At 49.5% G+C, this 17,873-nt stretch overlaps 1 protein-coding gene across 3 annotated transcripts in view; it reads left to right on the forward strand.

The window, feature by feature from the left end:
• The window catches only part of LOC147107887 (E3 ubiquitin/ISG15 ligase TRIM25-like), a 36,864-nt gene that overhangs the window by 13,396 nt on the left and 5,595 nt on the right, over positions 1 to 17,873 (forward strand). For 2 of the 3 annotated variants that reach the window (XM_086007266.1, XM_086007265.1), the window contains exon 6: positions 6,100 to 6,219. In XM_086007266.1, the coding sequence (XP_085863392.1) occupies positions 6,100 to 6,219 (120 nt within the window). The remainder of the gene's footprint in view (positions 1 to 6,099; positions 6,220 to 17,873) is intronic. The other variant, XM_086007267.1, reaches the window with a different exon arrangement.

Raw genomic sequence — 17,873 nt, forward strand, 5'->3', positions numbered from 1 at the left:
CTAGCATTTCAGAAAATTTGAACCAAAGCAGAGTTTCTATGGGGAGAATTTTAACCCAAAGAAACGGGTGGGTTGGGGTTGGGTGGGAGGTTAAAGTGTTAAAACGCTGAATCCCGACCCCAACCCACCTCCTGGTTTTAACAGAGGCGGAACGGGGGGCGGGCCGCCAACCCGCTGCCAGGAAACGGGTCACTCATTTAAATATTATAATGAGGTCGACGTACCTCAGATTTAACCACCAATTCAAATTTAACTCTGGCTGGTCATGTTTCTCAGGCCTCGGACAACCCGCCAGCTAAATTAAGGCAAGGGCTGGTTGATCCAGGATGTAAGTGCCTTTACACTTCCCTCCTGGATCTAGCATCCCTGCCTCACCCACCCCCCACGATCGGACACCCTCCACGAGGCCTCCAACCCCCATCCCTCCCCACACCGATGTTCCTCAGGCCGGCCCCAATGTCCCCCCCCACCCCCCTAACCTGACGATCCTCATGCTGGCCGTGATGCTTCCTCCCCCATCACCCCGGACCAATGATCCTCAGGCTGGCCCCGATGTTTCCTCGCCCCTGCCCCACCTGATGATCCTCAGGCTGGCCCCGATGTTTCCTCGTCCCTGCCCCACCTGATGATCCTCAGGCTGGCCCTGATGTTTCCTCGTCCCTGCCCCACCTGATGATCCTCAGGCTGGCCCCGATGTTTCCTCGCCCCTGCCCCACCTGATGATCCTCAGGCTGGCCCCGATGTTTCCTCGCCCCTGCCCCACCTGATGATCCTCAGGCTGGCCCCGATGCTCCCCTTCCACCCACCCCCCCCCCCCCCCCCCGATGACCCTCATGCCGGCTCCAAAGCTCACCCCACCACCAATGATCCTCAGGCCGGCCACGATGCTTCCCCCACATCCTCCCACCACCCATGATCCTCAGGCTGGCCCGGATGCTTTGCCCCCCCTCTCCATATGATCCCCCCGATGCTCCGGCCCCGATCCTTTCCCCCCCGACTTCCAGCCCCCGACCACCCCCTGGCTCACACCCGATCCCTCCCTCCTCCCTCTCTGCGGCCTAGTGCCGCAGGCTTACTTACCCACAGCCAGCCAGCGGGTGGGAAACAGAGGTTTGAAATGCAAATCAGGCTCTGCCGCTAAATTTGGCTGGGCCTGCGGGAAACCTGTTCTCCCAGGTTTCCAGACCGCTTTCTAGCCCCCTCCAACCATGCTCCCAACCCGCCTACATATTAAAATTCAGGCCTAAATCTCTGATGGGTTGTAAACATATAAATAAGTCTGCAACTATTTGTAACACCAAAGTTCAGATTGCAAGACCAGATTTCTGATTGGTCCCCTTGGAGGTCAAGACACACCCAGCAGTTTGTCTGGAATGTGTAATTAGATCCTTTGTGCCTGGGTAATTAAGGTCTTTGTAATGTGTAATATGATCCATTCATTGTGACGGCCAGCTCCGGAGCTCAACAGTGCGTTTAGGAGCACTCACACTGCCGAGTTCAGATAGAAAGGGGTGAGGCCATGGAGGGATTTTAACATCAAGGTGTTGGTGTACAATGTTCCCCCTAATACTGGAAATCTTAAAAACAGAAAATGCTGGAAATACTCAGCAGGTCAGCCAGCATCTGTGCAGAGAAAAATAGAGTTAATGGGCTCAATTTTAACTCAGCCGCCAGGTGGGCTTTGAGGCGTGTGGGGGGGGGTTAAAATCGCAAATCCTGTGGGTCGGGACCCCCCCCGCCTGGTTCCCGACACCTAGCCATTTTAACCCAGGCGTGTCTGATGGTCCCAAATCAGTCCTGCCTGCAACAGGTGGGACTGGTCTTTAGGGCCCTTAAACAGCACTCATTGGCCTTTGTAATCCCATTTTAACAGGCCCTTGGGAGGCCTTTTTTTCCTTCTCTTCTTGGCATTAGAGGACCTTCAGCCCCATTCGCGAAATGACACACGCCACAACTGCAGAAGTTGCCATCAGAATTTTTATGCAAAACAAATAACTGATGGCATTTCTACAAAATATACAACATTTCACCCAAGTGACTACCCTTGTGCTTTATTTTCCTCTTACGCGTGCTCCTACATAGTGGTTCCCCTGTGGCTTCAGCAGATGTGGCGGCCCCTTGCTCACTTCCCTGCTGCTCCTGTCTCGACACCTTTGGCGGGCGTCCTCTGGGGTTGCGAAGCTGTGAGGGCTCGCTTGGCAGTCTGCTGCTCCTGCGGTTGTGCAAGAGTTGAGACGTCTATCTCAGTTGGGTGTGGACTCCGGCGGGGCTCTGACCGAGGGCTCTGCAGTGGCATGGAAGTGTGAGCGCTTGGAGAGGAGCCCCCACTTCTTTGAGGTCTGCCACCAACCTCCCTCTCATGAGTCAGGTCCCCCTCAGTGCCTGCAAGTGGCTTGAGAGCACCTTGCTGCACATCAGGGGGGGCATGGGGACCCGTATCTGCAATGGCAGTCCTACTCAGAAGGACTTCCATGAAGGTCTGGTTTCTCTGTTCAATAGATGCCCATCGCTCCTCAAGAGATGTCATTCTATTCTGAACACTCACCATGTTTTCCATACCCTGGCGACTAACCTCCATGGCCGTAGCCATCCTCTCCTCTACAGTAGCCAGCCTTACCACGGAGGCAGCAATCATTTCCACGTAGGTAGCCATCCTTTCCGTGTTGATGCATTCATGCGCCACTGACTCCACAAAGGCTCTGCTCATGTTCGCTATGGCTCCTCCATTCTCTCCACACTCGCAGCAACCCTGGAGACAAAACCTGCCAGAGACTGCTGCATCTGTGCATGGAGTTCCATCACCTCTGATCTTACGGATGGACCCAGAGGCAGAGGGTCGACATGCAGCTGAGCCGAGCTGGCAGAGTCCTGCGCCCTCCGACGAGGACTCTCCACTGCTGTCCCTGTCTCCACAATCTGCTGATGCTCACTTGTGAGCTGTGATACACCAGGTGACAACTACTCTATGTCCCAAAGGCCCCACCGAGGTGAGTGTCTGCGCTGGTGCTGGGTGCGCTTATTTCTGCTGACCCTGCGCCCTCAGAGGTTGCAGATTTCTCTGAGGAGTCTGGCATCTCGGGCTCTTCCACCTGCACACTGGGGACGGGGGCTCTCGATGGTCCTGTGGGGGATCAAGGAAAAAGTTAGAGATGTGATGCCAAGGTTACATGCACATTGCATTTTGCAGATGATCATAAGTCCATATGATGTAGCTTCAGAATCATTATCAGCGACTCATGCAATGCCAATGAGAGAGATGGAAAACTATTCTGTCACCAGCTTGCGGGGCTGCACCTGTCTGTCCTTCCCCAACTTCCGCATCTCTGTCAGCCCTGACAATCTCCAGGACACCTTCCTCCCAGGGGGTGAGCTGGGCTAATGAGGGTGGCTCTCCTCCTGACCTGGCTCGCTCTCTCCTGTTGTGAGCTCTCTTTTCCTGCAATGAGGGAGACAAGTGGAGGTTGAGTGAGAATGAAGGAGTGAGTGCAGAGATTGCATAGCATAGATACTTAGAAGGAGACAAAGATGGAGTGAGGTTACAAGTCCAAGAGCCCTCCCTGTGTGTTGTCAGTTGTGTTCAAAGCATCAGAGGGAGTGTGAGGGCAGCATGGTGGAATAGTTATGTGAATGTGAGCATAGAGAGGGAATGGGTAAGGGTGCATGGATGTGAGTGTCTAGTGGGTTGTGGAGGAAGAGATTGCTAAAGCTGAGTGCTGGTGAGGAAAGGCAATGGGGATCAGATTGAGGGTGATGGAAACTTCATACAGTACTTACTTTTCCAGTGCGATGAAGGTCATGGAATCTTTTCCTGCACTGCATCCAGGTGCGCCGTGTGAGCCCCAAGGAGTTGACTTGACCTGCCACCTGTAGCCACACAGCCTTGCTCTGACTGGGAGGCCTCTTCCTCCCTGAAGAAGGGAACAGGACCTCCCTGTGGGCCCTAGCACCATCCAGCAATGCCTGGAGTGAAGCCTCATCAAATTTGGGGGCAGCTCTTGCCCTCCCGCTGGCCGTTGCTCCTGCAGGCTCCTGTGCCATCTCAATGGTGAAGTTTGGAAGCCTGCAGAAGAAGCAAGGCTTGCTGTGGACCTTAAAAGCAGCAGCAATGATGACGTCATATTCTGCGACTTTCTGACTGGAAATACTCAATTGCCAAGGCTTCCCACACGTTGGAAATCAATTGGCCAATTGAGTTAAAATTGCATCAATCTCACAGACCCATTTAGATTCGTGTGGGAAACACTAAATTCAGGGAACCCGCCAATTCCCCACACCTGAGTTAAAATCGACCCCGAACTGTTTCTCTCTCCACAGATGCTGCTGAGTATTTCCAGCACTTGCTGATTTTATTTGAATGATCCACCTAATTTTTTTGGGGGGTGTGCAGTTGCTTTAACGAGCTGCGCGGGACCTCCAGACAGCTGTGCAGCCAAACAGCTTAGCGAGCACAGGGGTGATGGGTGAGTGGGACTTGCTGCGTGTTTAGGAGAGGTGCAGGAGGTGTTTTGGATGAGCTCAAGTTCATTGAGGGTGGAAGATGGGAGGCGGGCCAGGAGGACATTGGAATAAGTCGAGTCTGGCAAATAACACACAAATATCATGTTATGCATGTTGTGAGACCAACACAGAATACTGTCACATTTTTAAAAATTCATTTATTTATTGCCCATCCCTACTTGCCCTTGAGAAGTGTGGTAGTGAGCTGCTTTCTTGAACTGCTACGGCCTGGGGTGAGGAGAGGGTGAATGTGGTGCAGGTGTAAATGGGGTAGGGGTGGAAGACTGTGATTCAGGCCTAACAGAGGGTGCGAGAACATGATCTATCTTCCCATCTGGATCACGTTCTTGCACTCATTCCACCCCCGCCCCCCCTTTAAACCTGGATCACATTTCTCCGCCCCCCCCCCCCCCCGCAGTGTTCTCACTGTGCTCTCCCCCCAACAAGTTCCTGACCTCACTTCGAGCTCCTGACCCCCCCCCCCCCCCGAGCTTCTCACCCCTCTCCGAGCATCGAGCTCTCCCCTGCGATCTCCTCTCTTCCCCCCCATCTCCGCTCCCTGCGATCCTCTCTCCGATCTCCTCTCTCCCCCCCCATCTCCGCTCCCTGCGATCCTCTCTCCACTCCCTTCGATCTCCTCTCTCCCCGCTCCCCCCCCACCCGCCTTGGATCCCCTCTTTCCCCCAGCATCCCCTGCCCACAATGCGATTCCCTGACCGTCTCCACACAAAGTAAGCATGGCGGTGCAGGCTGCAGCCGCTGCATCATTGGGTACTGCGCATGTGCGACCGGATCGAGTGCGCATGCACAGTACCAAACTGGTGCGCAGAGAGGGCCAAATCATCACTCCGTATAAATAACTATTACATGTGGTCACTTGGTGTGCACAAAATATTTGCATCCAGGTAAAAGCTAGAAGTTTTTACAGTGGATACTGAAAGTGGATTTGTAAAAGTACCTGAGGAGAACGTGAAAGAGCCACTACTCGAGATAAAATATTCAAAAGGAAGCTGTTTTTGAAAATGTAATGAAACTAAAAGTAGATAAAAGCACATATCGTTTACATCCCAGAATACTAAAGGAGGCTGGGGAGGAGTTCTTTGAGGCACTAACCATAATTTATCAAAGGTCTTTAGAAACATGAATTGTGCCAAAAGACTGGAGGGTGAAAAATGTTATACCACTATTCAAAAATGGGGAAAGATACAAGCTGGGACTTGATAGGCCAATTAGTGTTACCTCTGTTGTGAGTAAACTTCTAAAGTTCATCATAAGGGATGAAACTAGTGAACCTGCGCTTCCTTGTACCCAGTTGGCCTCTTCTACTTACTTATTTCAATTCCGAAATATTCATTCTTTTAATCATTTTTAACATTTGTGTACAATTTTTAAAATTTCAATTCATCAATATTTACTCATTAGTAAGTTGTACCATTTTTAGATTTTCAATTCCTAATTATCTGTACATTTTTAATTTATGTACTAATTATTAATGTAACTTAATTTTTAATACTTTGCTGATTCTAACTTGGTTAATCATTATTTCAATTTTTCATTCATTCGTTATTGTGGATAACAGTATTCATTATTTTATCATTTTAGATATTTTTTTCCATCTCCCCAAGATACCGCGGATGCACGTGCGAAGGAGTCCGTCAGGAAATTTATCCACAGTGGAAGCAAGAAAATGAATGATCAGCGACAGGTCCAGCAGGCCCGCAGGTACATGTGACTGACAACCTATATCCTCCGACTCGCCATAAGCAATGCCAAGGGATATCAACTCTCATTTCAGAAAATTTAAACCAAAGCGGAGTTTCTAAGGGGAGAATTTTAACCCAAAGAAACGGGTGGGTTGGGGTTGGGTGGGAGGTTAAAGTGTTAAAACACTGAATCCCAACCCCAACCCACCTCCTGGTTTTACATAGAAACATAGAAGATAGGAGCAGGATTCGGCCCCTCGAGCCTGCTCCGCCATTCAATGAGATCATGGCTGATCATCCAAATTCAGTACCCTGTCCCTGCCTTCTCCCCATATCCCTTGATTCCTTAACGGAGGCAGAACGGGGGCGGGCAGCCAACCCACTGTCAGGAGGCTGGTTGTCCATTTAAATATTATAATGAGGCTGGTGTGCCTCAGATTTAACCACCAATTCAAATTTAACTGTGGCTGGTCGGGTTTCTCAGGCCTCAGACAACCGGCCGGCTAAAATAAGGCAAGGGCCGGTGGATCCAGGAGGTAAGTGCCTTTACAACAACAAGTTGTATTTATATAGCGTCTTTAATGTTGTAAAACATCCCAAGGCGCTTCACAGGAGTGTTATCAAACAAAAATTTGGCACCGAGTCACATAAGAAGAAATTAGGGCAGATGACCTATAGCTTGGTCAGAGGTAGGTTTTAAGGAGCGTCTCAAAGGAGGTAGAGAGGTGGAGAGGTTTAGGAAGGGAATTCCAGTGCTTCGAGCCCAGGCAGTTGAAGGCACGACCACCAATGGTTGAGCGATTATAATCAGGGATGCACAAGAAGGCAGAATTGGAGGAGCGCAGATATATCGGAGGGTTGTGGGGCTGGAGGAGATTACAGAGATGGGGAGGGGCGAGGCCATGGAGGGAATTGAAAACAAGGATGAGAATTTTGAAATCGAGGCGCTACTTAACCGGGAGCCAATACAGGTCAGCGAGCACAGGGGTGATGGATAAACGCGACTTGGTGCGAGTTAGGACACGGGCAGCCTCAAGATTACTTCGGAAAGAACTTGGGAGGCCAGCCAGGAGTGTGTTAGAATAGTCAAGTCTAGAGGTAACAAAGGCATGAATGAGGGTTTTAGCAGCGGATGAGCTGAGGCAGGGGCAAGGACGGGCAATGTTACGGAGGTGGAAATAGGCGGTCTTAGTTATGTCGCGGATATGTGGTCGGAAGCTCATTTCAGGGTCAAATTCAAGGTTGCGAACAGTGTGGTTCAGCCTCAGTCAGATGTTAGGGAGAGGGATGGAGTCAGTGGCTAGGGAACGGAGTTTGTGGTGGGGACCGAAAACAATGGCTTCGGTCTTCCCAATATTTAATTGGCGAAAATTTCTGCTCATCCGGTACTGGAGCAGTCTGACAATTTAGAGACCGTGGAGGGGTCCAGTGAAGTGGTGGTGAGGTAGAGCTGGGTGTTGTCAGCGTACATGTGGAAACTGACACACTGTTTTCGGATGATGTCGCCAAGGGGCAGCATGTAGATGAGAAATAGGAGGGGGGCCAAGGATAGAGGTAACAATGCGAGAGCGGGAAGAGAAGTCATTGCAGGTGATTCTCTGGCTACGATTACATAAATAAGAATGGATCCAGGTGAGTGCAGTCCCACCCAGCTGGACGACAGTGGAGAGGCGTTGGAGAAGGATGCTGTAGTCAACTGTGTCCAAGGCTGCGGACAAGTCAAGAAGGATGAGGAGGGATAGTTTACCTTTGTCACTGTAACAAAGGAGGTCATTTGTGACTTTGATAACAGCCGTTACGGTACTGTGGCAGGGGCGGAAACCTGATTGGAGGGATTCAAACATGGAGTTCCGGGAAAGATGGGCACGGATTTGGGAGGCGACAACACGTTTAAGGACTTTGGAGAGGAAAGGGAGGTTGGAGATGGGGCAGTAGTTTGCAAGGACGTAATGGTTAAGGTTTGGTTTTTTGAGAGGGGTGATGATAAGAACATAAGAAATAGGAGCAAGAGTAGGTCATTTGGCCCCTCGAGCCTGCTCCGCCATTTAATGAGATCATGGCTGATCTGATCTTGGGCTCAGCTCCATTTCCCTGCCCGCTCCCCATATCCCATCACTCCCTTATTGTACAAAAATCTGTCTACAGGAAACTTTAGTTTATCCAGAGGTTAAAAGTCCGGGAAGCTCTATCTACCGGCAAAATTCAAGAGCCGTTTCCTATAAGTTTCTTTACTTCTCGTTGCTTTTTTTTCCCTCCAGTCAGGCTCTGCAAGGTCTAGCTGAAGCTGTTGCTTAGCTACAGAGACGCTTTTAAGCTGCGGCCGACTGTTTTGAAGCTGTTGCTAAGCAACAGGGTTTGTTGATTCACACGGAGCTCAAAAGCTCCGTATGTTTTAACATTAGCGCTGGTTTCTACGGCAGTTTTGATGGGACAGCACCAGCTCGGTCCCGTCAGTGCCGGATACCAGAAAGTTTCCTGTATCTCCACCTTAAATATATTCAATGACTCCGCCTCCACAGCTCTCTGGGGCAGAGAATTCCACAGATTTACGACCCTCAGAGAAGAAATTCCTCCTCATCTCAGTTTTAAGTGGGCGACCCCTTATTCTGAGACTATGCCCCCTAGTGCTAGATTCCCCCATGGGGGGAAACATCTTCTGCATCTACCTTGTCGAACCCCCTTAGTATCTTATGTTTCAATAAGATCACCTCTCATTCTTTTAAACTCCAATGAGTATAGGCCCAACCTGCTCAACCTTTCTTCATAAGACAACCCCTTCATCTCCGGAATCAACCTCGTGAACCTTCTCTGAACTGCCTCCAATGCAAGTATATCCCTCCTTTAAATAAGGAGACCAAAACTGTACGCAGTGCTCCAGATGTGCTCTCACCAATACCCTGTACAGTTGGAGCAGGACTTCCCTGCTTTTATACTCCATCGTCCTTGGAATAAAGGCCAACATTCCATTTGCCTTCCTGATTACTTGCTGTACCTGCATGCTAACTTTTTGTGTTTCATGCACAAGGTCCCCCAGATCCCTCTGTACTGCAGCATTTTATAATCTCCATTTAAATAATTGCTTTTTTATTTTTCTTACCAAAGTGAATAACCTCACACTTTCCCACATTATACTCCATCTGCCAAATGTTTGCCCACTCACTTAGCCTGTCTATATCCCTTTGCAGATACTTTGTGTCCTCCTCACAACTTGCTTTCCCACCTAGCTTTGTATCATCAGCAAATTTAGCTACATTACACTTGGTCCCTTCATCCAAGTCATTAATACAGATTGTAAATAGTTGAGGCCCCAGCACCGATCCCTGTGGCACCCCACTAGTTAACGTTTGCCAACCGGAAAATGACCCATTTATCCCGACACTCTGTTTTCTGTTAGTTAGCCAATCCTCTATCCATGCTAATATATTCCCCCCAACCCCGTGAGCTCTTATCTTGTGTAGTAACCTTTTATGTGGCACCTTATCGAATGCCTTCTGGAAATCCAAATGCACCACATCTACTGGTTCCCCTTTATCCACGCTGCTCGTTACATCCTCGAAGAACTCCAGCAAATTTGTCAAACATGATTTCACTTTCATAAAACCATGTTGACTCTGCTTGACCATATTATGATTTTCTAAATACCCTGCTACTGCTTCCTTAATAATGGACTCCAGCATTTTCCCAATGACAGATGTTAGGCTAACTGGTCTATAATCTCCTGCTTTCTGTCTCCCTCCTTTCTTAAACAGGGGCGTTACATTTGCGGTTTTCCAATCCACTGGGATCTCGCCAGAATCCAGGGAATTTTGGTAGATTGCAACCAATGCATTCACTATCTCTACAGCCACTTTTTTTTAAGACCCTAGGATGCAGGCCATCTTGTTCACCTTTAGTCCCATTATTTTACTGAGTGCTTTTTCTTTAGTGATAGTGATTGTTTTAAGTTCCCCCCTCCCTATAGCCCCTTGATTATGTATTATTGGAATGATTTTAGTGTCTTCTACTGTGAAGACTGATACAAAATATTTGTTCAAAGTCTCTGCCATTTCCCTGTTCCCCATTATTAATTTCCCAGCCTCATCCTCTAAGGTACCAACATTTACTTTAGCTACTCTCTTCCTTTTTATATACCTGTAGAAGCTCTTGCTAGTTTACTCTCATAATCCATCTTCTCTCTCTTTATTTTTTTGTCGTCCTTTGCTGTTTTTTTTAAATTTCCCAATCCTCTGGCCCTCCACTAATCTTGGCAACATTGTATGCCTTTGTTTTCAATTTGATACCATCCTTTACTTCCTTAGTTAGCCATGGATGGTTCTCCCTTCTCTTAAAGTCTTTCCTTCTCACTGGAATATATTTTTGTTGAGAGTTATGAAATATCTCCTTAAATGTCTGCCATTGCTTATCAACCGTCTTACCCTTTAATCTATTTTCCCAGTCCACTTTAGCCAACTCTGCCTTCATACCTTTGTAATTGCCTTTATTTAAGATCAGGACACTGGTTTGAGACCCAACTTTCTCCCCCTCCAATTGAATTTGAAATTCAACCATGCTATGATCACTCTTTCCTAGAGGATCTTTTACTATGAGATCATTTATTAATCCTGTCTCATTACACAGTACCCGATCTAAGATAGCCTGCTCCCTGGTTCTGTATTGTTCTAGGAAACCATCCCGGATACACGCTATGACCTCTTCCTCGAGACTACCTTGGCCAATTTGATTTGGCCAATAAATATAAAGATTAAAATCACCCATGATTATTGCTGTACCTTTCTTACAAGCCTCCATTATTTCTTGATTTATACTCTGTCCAACAGCTACTGTTAGGGGGCCTATAGACTTTGCCCACCAGTGATTTCTTTCCCTTATTATTTCTTATCTCCACCCAAACTGATTCTACATCTTGCTCTTCTGAGCCAATATCATTTCTCACTACAGCACTGATCTCATCCTTTATTAACAGAGCTACCCCACCTCCTTTTCCTTTCTGTCTATCCTTCCAAAATGTCTCATACCCCTGAATATTCAGTTCCCAGCCTTGGTCACCTTGCAACCACGTCTCTGTAATGGCTATCAGATCATACCCATTTATATCTATTTGTGCTGTCAACTCATCTATCTTGTTACGAATGCTGCGTGCATTCAGATAAAGAGCTTTTAATTTTGTCTTTTTACTATTTTCCGTGCTTTGACCCCACTTTCTGATGCACTCTTATTTTTATACGTTCTGTCCCTTCCTGTCACACTCTGGTTACCATTACCCCCATCGCTATCCTGCTCTATTGCCTTCTCCTTTCTCTTTGACTTTTTAAATTCCCGCTCACCTGAACCCTCCCCCCCACTATTTAGTTTAAAGCCCTCTCTACAGGCCTAGTTATTCGATTTGCCAGGACACTGGTTCAAGTGAAGCCCGTCCCAACGGAACAGCTCCCTCTTACCCCAGTACTGGTGCCAATACCCCATGAATCGAAACCCATTTCTCACACACCAGTCTTTGAGCCACACGTTCATCTCTCTGATCTTATTTACCCTATGCAAATTTGCTCGTGGCTCAGGTAGTAATCCAGAGATTATTACCTTTGTGGTTCTGCTTTTTAATTTAACCCCTAGTTGCTCATATTCCCTCAGCAGAACCTCTTTCTCTGTTCTACCTATGTCATTGGTACCTACGTGGACCACGACAACTGGATCTTTCCCTTTCCCCCTCCCACTCCCTCTCCAGCCCAGAGGAGATGTCCTTAACCCTGGCAGGCAACACAGCCTTCGGGACTCACGCTCTCGGCTGCTGAGAACAGTATCTATCCCCCTCACGATACTGTCCCCGACCACTACTACATTTCTTTTTACTTCCCCAACTTGAATGGCCCCCTGTACCACGGTGCTGTGGTCAGTTTGCTCATCCTCCCTGCAGTCCTTGCTCTCATCCACACAGGGAGTGAGAACCTCATACCTGTTGGACAAGTGCAAGGGCTGAGACTCCTCCAATGCTACCTTCTGGATCCCCATACCTGCCTCACTCATAGTCACACCCTCCTGTCCCTGACCACGGACCAAATTTGAATGATTTAACCTAAGGGGTGTGACTGCCTCCTGGAACAGTGTCCAGGTAACTCTCTCCCTCCCTGATGTATCACAGTACCCGAAGCTCGGACTCCAGCTCATCAACTCTGAGCCGAAGTTCCTCGAGCCGCCAACACTTACAGCAGATGTGGTCGCTGTGGATCACACTGGGGTCCACCAGCTCCCACATGCAACAGCTGCAACACATCGCCTGCCCTGCCATCTCTGTTATATTTTATTTAATTAATTAGGTTTTCAAGTTTTGAAATATCAATGATCTATGTTTAGTTTTTAATTCCGGCTCTTAATTTAAACCAATGCCCAAGTTTAGAAAAAAGAGAAATAATCAGCAACCTGCTTTCCTGTGATGTCACACTTTGATCCCACCCCCACTCTCGGGTTGGTACGCGCAGCTCCCGGCTAGCTCCTTTTATCCCCGCTGGTGTCGCTCCTCAGATCCCACTCTTGCCGCTGGATGGCAGATTTGAAGGAGAGGGGGACAGTACCTGAGCAGAGAGAACCGTTAACAATGTCAGCTAATATGGGAGCCAGAAAAGGAAGTTGGGTGGTCAGTAGTTTGGTGGGAATAGGGTTGAGGGAGCAGGAAGTGGGTGTCTCAGACAAGATGAGCGTGGAGAGGTCATGAGGGGAGATCGGAGAGAAACTGGAGAAAGATGCGAGTTCCGAGCTAGGGCAGAGGGGAACTTTTGAGGAAGTTTGGGCCGGTGGGCTAGGGGAAGGAAGGGAAGTGGCAGAGGCAGCTGAACGGATGGTCTCAATCTTAGAGACAAAGAAGTCCATGAGCTCCTCGCACTTGTTGTCAGAGGTGAGGGGAGAGGGGTTTAAGAAGATGGTTAGCAGTGGAGAATAGAAGCCGGGGTTTATCTTTGCATTCTAGAATGATTCTGGAATAGTGCAGTTTTGGCAGACGAGAGCAGGACCCAATATTGCTTTATGTGGTCCAGCCAGATCTGGTGGCGAATGGCTGAATCAGCTATCCGCCATATCTGTTCAAGTCTGCGTCCCTTGGACTTAAGGAAGCGTAGATAAGGGCTGTACCAGGGGGAACGGCCGGGATGAGAGTGAGTAATGGTTTTAATAGGGACTGGGCTATCAAAGGTGGTGGTGAGGTTGTGGTTGAGCAGATCGGTAACTGCAGAAATGTCGTGGTGAATGGAGGGCCAAAGGCTGGACAGTTGGGATTTTGTAAGTGCAGTTGTAAGAGAGTTGGGAGTGAGTTTTTTCCAGGGGCAGACACAGAAGGAAGAAGGGCTGCGGGGGGCAGGGAAGGGGACTGTGGGTGGAGTGCAATACAAGGAAGTGGTCAAAGATGACACGATGGGAGTAGCAAGGCCATAAGAGATGGCAAGGTCGAGGGGGCGGTCGTGAATATGGATTGGGGACTTGCACTTAACTCCTGGAACCACGTCCCTGCCGGTCACCTCCCACGAGGCCTCTGATTCCCCCCCCCCCCCCCACATTGCCTCCGCCACCCCTAGGCCTCCGATCGTCTTCCCTGACTTCCCTCCCCACCCCCACCTAATGATGCTCAGCCCGACCCCAAAGCTTCGCCGCCGCCCTCCCCACCACGTCACTGATGATCCCCCCCGATGCTCCAGCCCCATCCCTTCCCTTCCCTGGCTCCTGACCAGCCCCCTGCCCACACCCGAACCCTCCCTCCTCGCTGTGGCCTAGTGCCACAGGCCTACACGCCCGCAGCCAGCCAGCCGCTCCATTTGGCTGGCTGCGGGTGGGAAACAGAGGTTTGAAATGCAAATCAGACCCTGCCGTTAAATTCGGCAGGGCCTGCGGGAGACCCGTTCTCCCAGGTTTCCCCACCGTGTTATAGCCTCCCCACCCCAACCCGCCGCCATATTAAAATTCAGACCTAAACCCCTGATACAATCTGTAAACATATAAATAACAATCACGTGTTCAATGATGAGACACTTGGGGGGGGGGGGGGAGAAATTCGCTATCGCCCCGTCTGGGGCGCAATTATCGACCAGGCGCAAAGTTTAGTGCCTGGCGCTAATTATCGCCTCCGACTGCAAACTCGGCTTCTATCGCCCCGGAGGTGATTGGAGCGCTAAATCAGGTGCTACACACCTCTCAAGGCACTAACACCAAGGAGCGAGGCGCTACCTCAGAGCGCTGGTGAAGCTCATGTGATGTCAGTCAGCAATGGAACACAGACACAATGGCGCCAGCCAGTTCTTAAAGGGGAGGGTCGATCTTGCTCTCCATCCACACCCTGCTCATTGCAGCCTTGAATCTCGGCCTGGAGAGACCTGTACATCAAATCTGCTGGAAAGAACAATGGAGAGGTCCAGGGAAAGAGCTCCGAGTGCAGCCCCCATAGTCTCTTCTAAATCGATGCAAGGAAGGTCAAATCAAAATGAACCTGCAAAGTCTGCTCAGTACCCAAAACTCCTTCACACAGCGTTGAATCTCTCCAGAAGTCTCTCTCAGAATACGTGGTGCAAAAATGTCACCGACAAAAAAAGGCAGGAAGCGGTCGCCTTTAAATAGCGCTCCCCCAGTCCCTTCCCGACTGCGAAACGCTCCCCTTAACCTGTCATTGCTAGCGGCAGGCGGTAAGGCAGGGGGCGCCACTCAATAGCCGGTCCGCACGTTCGACTGACGTCACAATCTGCGGGTGCAGGAGATCGTGGCGGTAGTGTTTAGTGCCGCCGCAAAATGTCTGGTCAATTTCGCGAGTGGCGCAAACATCGCCGCGCTCGGGTGCTAGTTGCTTTGCGCCCCATTAGCGCCCTCTTAAGGAGCTAACGGGAGACGCAAAGCAACTGAACTTTTCCCCCCTGGTGTGCACAAAACATTTCCATCAGGGTAAAAGCTTGAGGTGCTATAAATATTGAAGAAGACCATTCGACCCTGCATGAAAATGTGAAATATGAAGGGAACATATATATAATCGGAAAATCCAACACTAGGAGAGTCAATTAACTCATTTGTAATGGACTTGAAAAGGAAACCTAAATCCTGTGAGTATCATGAATTGTGTTAGACCCTCAACAAGACAGCATTATGTTAAGCATCACAGATGTCCAAATCAGAGTTACCCTTCATAAAGAAAACCTTAGCCCTCAAAAGTAGTACTCCTTTTGTCACATTGCAGAGGTTATTAAGATATAGTTAGATCAATTGGTAACTGGACCTACAGAAATTAAGGACATGAAATTTTAAGTGCGAAGAATTTATAGTGACATTGTATGGATGAATGATGGGGTCTGGTTTGGAGTGTGGTGGGTATTTTTGGCTACCCTACTAAAAAGAGGACTAAGTTATGAAGAAAGGCTCAAGCAACTAAAGATATTTTCATCAGTGAAAAGACTGAGAAGCGTTGTGATACAGGACTTGTAAACAAACTATTTAACTAATTGGAGAATGAGTATAGGACTAGAGAACATAAGTACAAAATTCACTCAAGCAAAGTTGGAGATTAGAGAAAAAACATTTTTCTCCATAGGATATTGAATGGTGGAGAGAGAACCAGAGAAGGTCAATTCAGGGTTAATTGGTACTTTTAAACAACAACTTGGGGGAAAAATTCGGTTGCTTTGCGCCTCCCGTGAGTGCCCTAATGGGGCGCAAAGCAACTAGCGCCTGGGCGCGGTGCCGCCAATGCCTCCCGCGAAATTCAGCGGGAGGTTAGCGGCGGCGGTAACTGCTAGCGCCCTGCGGCACGGCAATGACGTCATCGCCGTGCGCAGCACCCCGCTTGCACCCCAGCTGCGATCTTCGGTAGCGCCCCCTGACTTACTGCCGGACGCTATGTCCAACGGGGTCAGGGGGGCCTACCTGCAGCCGGGGCAGCGCTAATTAAAGGCGAGGTGCAGGGCGGCCACTTTTGTTGCTGCTTGCCTGCCAGCACCTGCCCCCATTGCCGACCCCCGCCTCCTCTTCAGCTCCCCCGCGGAGTGCTGGCTGCGCTCCGTGAGCCCAGCACTTCTCTTGAGGGCCGGGCTCTTTTGCTGGCACTCCAATCCCTGGTGGCCTAGCTGGGCCCCAGGTCGTGCTGCACTAGTCCCCTCCCCTTTAAGAAGGGGAGGAAGGGCTGCAGCACGTAGTGCCGCGATATTCCCTCGCAGTGCCCCAAGATTGAGGCGGGGTGCTTCCAGTATCGCCCCGCTTCCCTGTTGGGGCGCTACCGATGAATTACGGCCGCGGGGGTGCTAATTCTTTTGGGGCGCTAAACTTCTAAACTCCAGAGAGTATAGGCCCATTCTACACAATCTCTCATCATAGGACAGCCCTCTTGTCCCAGGAATCAATCTAGTGAACCTTCGTTACACCACCTCCAAGGCAAGTATATCCTTCCTCAGATAAGGAGACCAAAACTGTGCCCAGTACTCTAGGTGTGGTCTCACCAAGGCCCTGTACAATTGTAGCAAGACTTCCTTACTCTTATACTCCAACCCCCTTGCAATAAAGGCCAACATGCCATTTGCCTTCCTTATTGCTTGCTGTACCTGCATGCTCGCTTTCTGTGTTTCTTGCACGAGGACACCCAAATCTCTCTGAACACCAACATTTGGTTTTCTATTCTTCCTACCAAAGTCAATAACCTCACATTTCCCTACATTATGCTCCATCTGCCACCTCACTGCCCACTCACTCAGTCTATCTATATCCCTTTGCAGACTCTTTGGGGGTGATTTTGTCAATGGGGACGTGATGGAGGCAGGACTGCTGCTTGTTGGGTTTTACTCCCGCCTGCATCGACGTCTGGCCAACCCACGCTATTTTCCCTTGATTAGCCTGCCCAGTGGGCTTAACCAGCCAATTAAGGGAAAGCCGGTGACGGATGACGTCAGCGATTGACGTTTCATCTGTCAAGACTTTTTGACAGATGCATTGTCATCGTTTGACGGCTCTGTGAAGCTGTCAAACACTGACAATCTGTCTTCTAAGTTGAGTCCTTTACTCAAGACTCAATTAGAAAGCCTTCCTGAGCAGAAAGCAGAGGCTGCTGCGTTTAAGAATGTAGCGGCCATTCTGCTTTCTCTGCCGGTGAGATGAGGCAGCTCCGCAGCCTAAAGGGATGAAGCCTGGAGGAAGAAGCAAAGGTAAGTAACCTTATTAAAATACTTTAGAGTCACCTCACACACTTACCCTCGTCACTCACTTGCACAACGGACATTTCGGCCCCTCCGACCCCTGCCTCGCCTCGCTGACCCTGGCGAGGTTCGGAGCCATCGGGAAGCCCACACTTTGGGTCTCAAAATAGGGATTTGCCAAAAAACTGCCTGTTAACTACCTGTTAATTGGCAGTAATCCCCTTTCCACCTCGAAGACGGGACACGGTGTGGGTCGGGTACCCACCTCCTGGGAAGATGGTACGGAGGCGGGATGGGTACCCGCTCCCAGATTCTGCCATTTTCCTGGCAGTCCCGCCTCCATACCCGCCTCCCCAGGGCTGGCAATATTGCCCCCTTTGTGTTTCCCAATCCGCTGGGACCTCTCCAGAATCCAGAGAATTTTGGTAGATTACAACCAAATGGAGGCCCATCTAGCTGCTGTATTTGATGGGCGGTGGACATTATTTATCAGTGTTGCAGGCCTGGAAGGTCCACAGCAGCAGGACAATTC

The sequence above is a fragment of the Somniosus microcephalus genome, chromosome 14 (assembly GCF_052327205.1).
Source record: "Somniosus microcephalus isolate GS21.2 chromosome 14, FLI_Smic_1.0, whole genome shotgun sequence".
NCBI lineage: Eukaryota > Metazoa > Chordata > Chondrichthyes > Squaliformes > Somniosidae > Somniosus > Somniosus microcephalus.